General features: G+C 34.8%; 1 protein-coding gene across 1 annotated transcript in view; it reads left to right on the top strand.

Annotated features, from left to right (window-relative positions):
* Nucleotides 1-10,911, top strand: part of ANKRD28 (ankyrin repeat domain 28) — a 99,192-nt gene that overhangs the window by 30,726 nt on the left and 57,555 nt on the right. Inside the window, exons 4-5 of the mRNA XM_011354836.2 lie at nt 4,901-4,971; nt 10,481-10,681. Of these exons, the coding sequence (XP_011353138.1) occupies nt 4,901-4,971; nt 10,481-10,681 (272 nt within the window). The remainder of the gene's footprint in view (nt 1-4,900; nt 4,972-10,480; nt 10,682-10,911) is intronic.

The raw sequence follows: 10,911 nt of genomic DNA, 5'->3' as shown, positions 1-10,911 counted from the left end.
ATTTATGGCTGAAAGTTGTACTACTAATTAAAGCTAGAGCCAGCATCCAGACCTAGGCAGTCTGACGAAAGAGTCCATATTCTTAATTCTGTTATAATCTGAACCACTCTACCTCCCCTCTACACTCTACCCCCACCCCAGCATTTAGTAAAATTTATGTAGACAGTGACTTTTATTGAAGAACTTCTGTTTTAAGGACTAAATTTTCTGGCTACCTAAGTATAGAGTTATTTATGGGAGTTATTTATTTAATGTTTATACAGGCATACTTTGGAGATATTGCAGGTTTGATTTTAGTCTACAATAAATATTGCAATAAAGCAAGTCGTAATCTTTTTGCTGGTGGAAGGTCTTGCCTTCAATTTGTAAAAAACACAATACTTGTGAAACACAGTAAAGCAACGTGCAGTAAAACAAGATATGCCTGTATTTAAAATCATAGGTTTAGCAGTACCTCAGACTGTTTCCAGCATATATTATTAGGTGATTAAATGGCTTTGTTATATAAGGCATTAGTCAAAAAATCATTTGATTGGCCATTTATAGAAAATATAGTCCTCGATAAGGAAATACAAATATTATGTTGCTGGTATTAGGAAATAGACCTAAAGTATATGACCCTTGAAAGCCTGTAACGCTGGTATATTAGTTTGCTATAGGGCTGTCATAACAAAGTACAAGTTGAGTGACTTAACAGAAATTTATTTTCTCAGTTTTGTGGGCTAGAAGTCCAAGATGAAGGTGTTGGCAGGGTTGGTTCCTTCTGAAGGCTGTGAGGAAAGGATCTTTTCTAGGCCTTTCTCCCTGGCTTATAGGTGACCACCTTCTCCTTGTGTTGTCTGTCTGTACATGTCCCTGTTCAGATTTCTTCTATTTATAAGGATACCAGTCGTTTCATTAGTTTCCATGTTAATGACCTCATTTTAACTTAATTACTTCTGTAAACAGTCTTTCTCCAAATAAGGTCCCATTCTGAGAGGCCGGGTTTAGGACTTTAACATATGAATTGGGGAGCAATTGGGTTCAGAGAGTTCTTGCCTTTAACATATGAAGGCAAGACCTTCCACAGTTCAACTCACAATAGCTGGTGTTCATAACATTCTCTTAAATGATACAGTACAGCAGCTGTTTTGTTTTGTTCCCAGCATTATGGGTAGAAATGTAATTACCTTTTGCTCATTCCACTCCCAACCTGAAAACAGAATCTGAAGCTTTTGCCCCTGCTTTTTGTAGGCAGCCAAAGGAGAGCATTATTTCCAGTTTGGGAAGAGTCTTAGAGAAAGTGCTTGGCTCCTGGCCCAGTTTACTGGCTGTGGGCTTGTGGACTATCTCCACTGTGGCTTAAAAGCAGGGAAGAGAACTGTTCTCTGCAAATAGAAGTTTTAGAAAATTATTAATGAGACTTTATAATTATTACAAACATATCTAAAATAGAAATAACTTTAATAATATCAACTACCAAGTACTTATCCTAGATCAGAGGTTGACAGACTTTTAATGTAAAGGGCCTTACAGACACTCATAACTGCTCAACTCCTTTAATGTGAAAGCTTCGTTACTTAACACTTAAATGAATAGGTATATCTGTGTTGCAGTAAAGCTTTTTTACAAAATAGGTTGCTGGTAGCTTGTGGGCAATAATTTGAAGACTTTTGGCATAGGTTATAAGGGTACTACCTCATTTATTTAATGCTAAAGTACAGCAAGGTATTTACTAAGTATGAAATAATTTATTCTGAGTATTTCAAAATAGGATAGAGTGTTATAACTGTAAATGGAGCATAAAGAGTTTAGCACAACCCTTATTTTACTGATAACTGATGTTCAAAAATCACGAATTTGCAGAGCTTGGTGACTGATTAGATTAGGGAGAAAGCCAGTGGGTGGCAAGAATGAGACCTATTGTCAAATGGGAGACTCCTGATTTGAGTGCTTTACTTGTAGAACTCTCTATTGTTGTTTCAACCTGAGGCCCATCCTCTCTTATCCCAGACACACATACACACACAGGAGGCAAGGGTTACGATTAACAAATGAAGCTCTAGGCTACAGGGAACAGCCCCAGATCACACAGCCTATTGGTTACAGAGTCATTATTAGCTCACAGGTCCTGCTCTTGGGCTCCTTCCGCTAACCCCTAACCCCTAACTGTCTCAACATCCAAACCTCTCTTCAGCTGCATTGCTGTCTAGAGCCCAGAGTAAACTGATGTAAGTAAATCAGATTTTTTATTTTTTTGAATTACTTTCTGGTTTATCTTCAAATGACCTAGGCATTTGTCTAATTTTGGAACTCTTACCTTAAATAACCTTTTTCCTTAAAAAACTATCATTTCAGAGTATATTGTTCTATATATGAATTATTAAATGTAAAGTTAGGTTAGAGGAAGCTAGTTATCTGGATTTTTTAATATAATCTAACTGTGGTATGAAAGGGAGGGATATAGCCTATTTGATCCTATAGTTGATCTTTGCTTAGTTTCTTTTTGCTTTTAACATATCAGAAATCTAATCACATCTTTACTCTGGAAAGGCGAGTCCGAATTCAGATATCTCATGTGGCATATGTTCTGGCTTTAAATCTTAAGGAAATGTTCACTTGATACATATGGATTTGTGGGAGAAGGGGAGTCTAATATAAAAAGTATTTGATTACTCAATTGGGCATAACTATCTTGGGTTTAATGAGATGTGCCTCTAGCATCTAAGAGGTTTTCCATAAATGCTGGTTTGCAATAGTCATCAATGGCATCATCCTTAAATTGCTTCCGTTATTGTCTTCAGTTTCTCAGCAGTGCTTTTTCCTACCACAGTGTCTCCCAGTAACCTAACTTCAAAAATTGGGATGGAACCGCTATTGTATATTCTTTTCTGTTTTTAATGACTAGGAAATAGTAAAGAAATTAATCTTAGTGACTTATGGTCATTCTTATAAACCACAAATACTATGCTCTGTATAGAGCACAAGATGATGCCACCAGAGCTGTTAGGTTTGGTTTTATTTATCTGTACGAAGACTATTTTGTGTCTTAAGTGGATATCAGGCCTCATTCTTCTCTACCTTTGTCTATCCAGGGTACCTGTCTCTTCTGAGTGTCTGCGTCACTACCTTTCAGCCCTTAATGCCAGGACTTGTCTTTCTATCGTGCATGTTAAATACAAAATTGTAGAAAGAGACATAGTAATAGAGAACCATTGACGTTCAAAGCAGATAAATGGGAGAATGAAGGAACCTACCTTCTATATTGCTTCTTCGCTATCTCTAGGGCTCCAACCTTCTAACCTGTAAACATTTCAAATGTTTGTACTATCCACATTCTACCTCTTACCAAAACAAACACTGACGTTATTGTGGTCAGGCAGTCTATGTGTTTTAACCATCTTTGACAAATAATTGTTCAAATGTTTATTACGTGAACAATCCACTCCCTCTGGCTCGTTCTTTATTTTACTGACTCCCTTTCTTTCTCCCAAAGCCTAATTGAGCTATCTTGAAAGCTCATATTGGTGGTTGATTCTTTCAGTGTCCTCACTGTCACTGCCCACAGAAGGTTTGACTACTCTCAGAATTTCAGTTGCTGCATTTGTGGATGATTTCCTACACCTGCATTTCATTTCATTTCATTTTCTCTCACTTTTAAGACTTATAAATCTACCTCTAATATACCTGTGCTATGTGTAGTAGGTACATTTATTACATGTTAATCTTTGTATCAAAGTTTTAGGGGGTCTGTTTTATAGATGACAAAATTTGGGTTCAGAGAGTTCAAACAATTAGGGACCCATAACTAGCTAGTAGTTACTAGATTCATAATTCAGAGTCACCGCACTTGATTATTCCCTGGGACCTCGCCCTTAAAACATAGACTGTAAATATTAGGAGGTCTGAATTCTAGCCTTGATTCTGCTATAGTTGACTTTGACTTAAAGCTATTCGCTATACCTACATTTCATCATCTAGAAAATAAGGAAATTGGACTAGATAGCGAAAGCCATTTCTCACTAGCCAGTTATGATTTTGGATATAAATCTAAGATTGCTTATAGTGCAGGACTTGTCACCACTTCCTCTACACTTTTAAGAGCCAGGGCTGTTTCTCTCTACTTAGATATAGGATGATTCTACAATGTGCTGCTTCTGTTTGATTGTGACCTAGGTACCAAATCAGTGAATTTTATGTAGGCGACTGATTTTTTTTCCCCCTCAAATTATATAATACATTTTTTGTCTTACTAAATGTATTTCTATTTAGTAAGAATAATTTTTGTCCATTAAGTCAATGATTTTTAAACTATCCATAGTTGATTTTATTATTATTATTACTTCCCTAAACCTTTAGGTATAACCTGGAAAGACATCTGGGTTGGTTCATTTCTTTCTCAGTTTTTTTTTCTTAAGTCTATAGCCATCGTATCCATTTTATATGATAATTTTATATTACTAATGTGTTTTTAATTGTCACTGGAAAACTTTTGATATTATTATATTGTTAACATGATACGTCCATTAGTAAAGAAATATAATGAACACTTTGTAATGGTCTACATTTTATGTCTGAGTATTCTTATTCATTTATTTAAGAATTTGAGTTTTTAACACACATTCTAAAGTGGGGTCTCATTTTTACTTTGGATATGCTCTGTATAAAGGTGACTTTTCTAGCCCATATATGATGTTTCTTTTATTTTTAATAAAAAGAGCTGATACCTTATTGGATAATCATATCAATTTAAAAAATAGTTTTGTTTTGTAATTAGAGGTAATTCATTATCAGAAAGTATAAAACAAAGTACTACTTTTTCAATTGTTTATCTAATTTGGACTATAATTATTATTTCGGTAGATTTACTTTAAAATTTTTATGCAAAATATTTCAATTTATTTTTTTCTTCTTGTTGCAGGAGCTAGAGTTAATGCCAAAGACAGCAAATGGTTGACACCTTTACACAGAGCAGTTGCATCTTGTAGTGAGGTATGAAATTTCTCTTAGTAAATACATTGTATATAAAATCATTAAGTAGGCTTACCTGTGATCCCATATTCAAATTCTGTATTTTCAAAAGAAGAGAAAACAACTGAAAATGGAGAGTCTGAAGTAGCAGAGAGTAGAAGAACCTTCCTTCTATAATTAATACAAGAAATTATTTTTCTCTTATAAAATCGTCCTCAGGGGTTATCTCTAAGGTGGTTCACAGTAGCCTAATAGATGTTGCAAAGGTTCTACTTGATTGTGATCAAGAAGCAGTCTCAGCTTCTTGAGATGATTATTGAAATATTGTTTAGGTAAACATTGAAATTAGTTTCAAAACATCACTTGATGTCACATTTTACCAGTTCTAAATATATAACCTTAAAATATGTTAGGTGTCTTATGAGGAAGAACAGTTCCTATTCGTAACCCTATATATTGTTTGCTCTTGAGATAACTGACATTGGCTGGGAACATTGTTTTTATGTTTTTCATATCTTCTAGTCCTCATGACATCCTTGTAAGATAGACATTTTGAAGAAACTATTAGTGATATGCCAGAAACCACTCAGCTCTTGAGTAGCAGAAATGGGACAAAACTTGGACTTTTTTTTTCTCTGTCATTTTACTGCCTTTCTAAAATGTGTTGGGTGCTTTTAAAAAATGAATTGTGCCCAAAGCACCCCTAAAATTTAAAATGTAAAAGTATGAGATCGTATACATTAATGTTAACACAGTTTTTCTTTAGTTATTAAAATTGGGAGAGACAAGAAAATGTAGGTATTGCTCCTCCCATCATGGGACCAGGTAGTTATGGAGAAGGCAAGAGAACTCTAGTGCCTTAGGAGAATATTTCTACAAGAGAAACTGGGAGAAATCCTGTCTCTTCGATCTTTTTTGTATTCCTCATTCTGAACTACATCTTGAACCCAGAACAAGGGTTAGGCAAGTGAAGAGAAGTAGAAGGGGAAAGTGACTGGGAAGGATTACAAACCCTGAAATGTGACAGTCAGTCAGTTAACCATAAACTCCTGGTTAGGAGAAGGAGGAAGAGAACAATGGCTACACATGAGCACACATTTAGCTGGGATCTGGTCCTTGGATGTACTGTAGCTGATGAACTATGGAACTTAGATTTGGAGAAACTGGCTTCAAATAGCACTTGCCACTTTCTAGCTGTGTGGTCTTGGGCACATCTGGGTATTATCATGAAAACTAAGACATGTTAACTAAAATACTTTAAACTCTGAAATTCCATGGTAATGTTATGAAGTTTGTGGTTAGCCCTCTTATAAAGAAGTTTCTTTAAATAAAGGCAGTTAAGGAAGAGGTAAACATTACAACCTATTAATAAGATAGTCATTACCTATCCAGTTTTTAATATGAGTCTTGGGAATATGACTTAAAATTAGTGGGAGTTTTGCCAAATTAAATCATCAGAAAGAACACTTTATATATTTGTAGAGATTGAAAAACAGACCAAAAATTCTTAAAGATTTTCTTTATTTTACTTAACTTGAGAAGAGTGCAGATTCTACCCAGATACTTGCCTGCTGATTTTAAAATATTATGTACTTAGCCTGAACTTAAAGGGAAGCTATAGAATAGAAAGCAGTGATCCTAGTGAGTTCCTTATGCCTGCTTTTCAGCCTAAAAATTACTGGCCTGTGTAGTGGTATTACTCTTTTCAGGATTATGGGAAACAGCTATAAAATGTGACTATTTCATAAAAATAAAACTTCTGTAAAGGTTTGTTTTTCTTTTTAAAAGAAAATCTCAGAATTAGCCAAACTCTAAGAAACCTAGTCAAGATTATCAATTTTACCAGTGCTCTTTTAATTACTCACATTACATCCTGAAAGCAAAAGAGAGCTTATACATATTTCATTTAACAGAAAAAATAACCAGAGGGGTACGTAAAAGGCAAAATTTTAGGTAACTCTTGGTTTATGTTTTTACGATACCACGTGAGAAGTAAGCCCTACAGAAGATAATTGGAGTTATTATTTTCTAAATTTTCCCTAGGACATGCATAGCTAATACCATTGCAGATGCAAAGTAGGGCAGTTCATTCATCACAAACGGTTGGTTATGCATTAGACAATTCCCTCAGTGAACCCGGGTTGAGAAAGACTGCTTCAGTTTAAATGTTCCCAGCTCCTCAACTCTCCTTCAGTGACATAGTTTCCACACACCTGGTTTTTTTGGTTGGCATCACATCTTGTGTCCACCATTGATTTGTGACAGTTGTTCCTCAGGTGTAGCCTATAATTCAGCTCTCTTTAAGTGCTGACTATTCTGAATAAATTGATTGCTGAGTGCTAGGGCTTTTTGTGCGTCCGTTTTTTTGTGTTTTTTGTTTTTTTTCCTAAAAATTCATATCACCTCTGGATCCTCTAAAGGATATACATTTATTTTTAACCTAACTCTAGGAATTACATGTTAACTTTATCAAGATAACAGTTTAAATTATATTATCTTGCAAGATATTAGCAGTCCATCTAAATATTCTATTTATCTGCAAATTTGTTAGCCCTTCTTTTTCCTGTTTCTGACTTCAAATCATTGGTAAAATTGCTTAAAAGGCAGAGCCAAAGCTTACTCTGTAGAAACTATTCTAGATTGACCCCAAGCTGTGAATAAATACTCTTTGGACATAATTATTTAACCTATTGTCATCACCCTATATTTCATAATCTTATTTAAATTGATATAATAGGATATTTACTTAGCTGGGGTTTTTTTTAAGTTGAGGTACAGCATTTCTTATATGTACATGCCCTCTAAAAATAGAAAAAATGGGATTAAGGTTACTGTGGTAATACTTGATGTTAGTGAAACTGTATATACCCTTGATTATCCCTACATTACTTTCAAAACGTTTGTAATGTGCTGATAGTAGATGATCTAGAATTTTACTGGGATATGACTACAGGCTCATTAGTTTGTAATTTCCAGAAATTCACCTGTTTTATTTATTGTCTCCAATCTTTAGAGATTTCTTTAGTTGTCTCTGAATTTTCAAAGATCACTGCCTTGTTCGTGATATGACATGTGTTATTCCAACTAATAAACGGTGGCTATATTAGTCAGTTTGGGCTGCCATAATGAAATACCATAGACCAGGTAGCTTAAACAATAGAAATTTATTTTCTCAGTCCAGAGGCTAGAAGTCGCAGATCAAGGTCCAGCACAGTCAATTTCTGGTGAGGGTTCTCTTCCTAGCTTTCAGACTGCCACCTCTTGTCTTCACATGGTGCAGAAAGATGGGGGCAAGAGGATATTTCTTTGTCTCTCTCTCTCTAAGGCTACCAGTCCTATCAGGTTAGGGATCCTTCCCTTATGATCTCATTTAACTTTTATTACCTCCTGAATATTCTTTCTCCAGATATAGTCACACTGAGGTTTAGGACTTCAACAGATGTATTGTGGGGTAACACTATTCAGTCTGTAGCAGTGGACCCAAGATTTAAACTTCGTTCTGTCTTGATTCCAGAGTTTTAGTCACTGTTAACAGCCTTCCTTAGGTGCCGTACTGTCTTACCTACCCTCACCTACCATAAACTGGATTTATTCTTGCTTTTCACTGAAACAAAGAATAGTTTTGAATTTTCTGTTCTTACTAATGAAATATAAATATTCCCCAGACTTTTCAAAAGCCTTAATGTATGCATTGTGAATTCCAGAGTGGGAATGAATAAGGCAAGCCTAGCATTGATAGTGTGCTGTATTTGCCCAATTTATCCAATTGCAAATTCTTCAACTTGTTTTTAACTATTTTCTTGCACATCAATTAACATACCTACAAACATTTCCCAGTACAATGTTAGTTTTATTTCTCAAGTCACAGTGTACCCTTCTTAAGGATGAGGATGGAGAATCCTGATACTATTTGTACCTAGTTTTCCATAATTTTGAGTACATATCCTCTATCCTTTTCCCCATATTCCATTTATAAATTGAAGTATAAGTTACAAAAAAATGCACAGATTTTGTGTGTACTCTTAAATTTTGGCAGATGTGTATACCCATGTAACCTTTTTCTCAATCAAGATAGAGAAGATTTCCATTACTCCAACAATTTCCCTCATGTCCCTTTTCAATCAGTCCTCCTTTCGCCAGAGGCAACCCGTTTCTGATTTCTTTCACTATAGAGTAACTTTCCTTGTTCTAGAACTTTATAAAAATGGAATTACACAATATGTACACTTGTATCTTGACTTCTTTCGTTCAACATAACATTTTTGAAACTTGTTAATAATATCGTATATTATTAGTAGTTCATTCCTTTTATTGCTGAGTAGTATCTCATTGTATTGATATACAACAGCCTGTTTATCATTTTCTTATTGATGGGCATTTGCTACTATAAACATTCTTAGATGGGTCTTTTGGAATTTCTCTTGGGTAAACAACTGGAGTAGAATTGTGGGATGATAGGGGAGGACTCCATATATCTTTGATTAGCTGGCTGACTTCCTTAGGTTGATAGATTACTATGCAACTCTCCAATCTTTTGCCACCTCTGTTAAATACCTCTTGTTTCCCATGTTTTAAACTGTTGATGACTTATTTCAAAGGCTTAAAGAGCTGCATGTGAATCACTGATAATAGTATTTTGTTTAGTCTTCCTTGCTACTTTGCATGTTTATAATTATTTTGCACTTCTGAACACTTTTCGTGTGCATCAGTTTTTTTGCCGTATAGCAGACTTAAGATGAGTGGTGAACAGGTGGTATTTCCTCTCTTTGCATCTAAGAAAACTGAGGGTAAGTTTTACTAGAGATGATTCTGTTCAGGTTCCGATCCATTTCATTTCATATGTAGTTTGTTGAACTACCAAAGATAGGAATACCACTCTTAGAGAAAAATTTTTTTAGTTCTCATTATATTGCCTAATGTTGGTGGCATACTGGGTTTATTAGGACTTTACCCTGAGATGTGTTGTGAAGTTTTCCTTGTGCTTCTAGGAGATGAATCTCTTTGGATAGTAAATTCATAAATTACCTTGTTAATGCCAGCTTTCCTACCAGGTAGCATCACAAAAAAGACTTTCTCTTTCTCTCTCTCCCTAATGAACTAGATCATAATGTTTTTTCATTTTGTAAAATATAGTATTTGGGAAGTATATTTAAAATTTTTATGTATATAATGGCAAAGCAGTAAATCTCCTTAAAACTGTGTAAGTATAAATTAATTGTATCTCACCATCTAGAAAAATGAGATATAATGATTGTGTTTGAAGACTACCTATCAGTATTTTTCCTTGAACATTTTGATAGAGGTTATTATGCCTTTAATTGGAGAATAGAAAAAGGGAATGTTTTATCCCAATGCATCTTATATGGCTCTGAGTATTGCTTTTAGTTCAAAATATTTTGTTTTGGGAGATAAATTTCTACTTGTTCATAGCAGGTTCCATCAGAACTGTTTTTATTTCCCTCATATACATAAAATTTCTAAAACTGTTAACTCATTTGTCTTTTATAAATTTTATCTTCCTGTGTTTTAGGAAGCAGTTCAGGTACTTTTGAAGCATTCTGCAGATGTTAATGCTCGAGACAAAAATTGGCAAACGCCATTACACATAGCTGCTGCTAATAAAGCCGTAAAGTGCGCTGAAGCTTTGGTACCTCTTCTGAGTAATGTAAACGTGTCTGATCGAGCAGGGAGAACTGCGTTACATCATGCAGCTTTCAGTGGACATGGTGAGGTAGGTGATATCCAGTCGACTCTCCCTGTGCCCTCCCACTACCCCCACCCTCACCCCAATTGTTAATGAACTTGCCTTTTTTAGCATTCATTAGTCCATTATAAAAACAAACAAAAATACTTATCTTGCTAATTTAGTCTAATTTTACTACATAAGCTCTTAGATTTCTTTTCATGATAATTCATGATATAACTTTCTCAGATGTATACATTGATCAGATACAGCCCTTG

The sequence above is a fragment of the Pteropus vampyrus genome, unplaced genomic scaffold, assembly GCF_000151845.1.
Source record: "Pteropus vampyrus isolate Shadow unplaced genomic scaffold, Pvam_2.0 Scaffold1, whole genome shotgun sequence".
Classification (NCBI taxonomy): Eukaryota; Metazoa; Chordata; class Mammalia; order Chiroptera; family Pteropodidae; genus Pteropus; species Pteropus vampyrus.
Note: the sequence above shows the minus strand (reverse complement) of the source record. Positions and strands in the feature narration are given on the sequence as shown.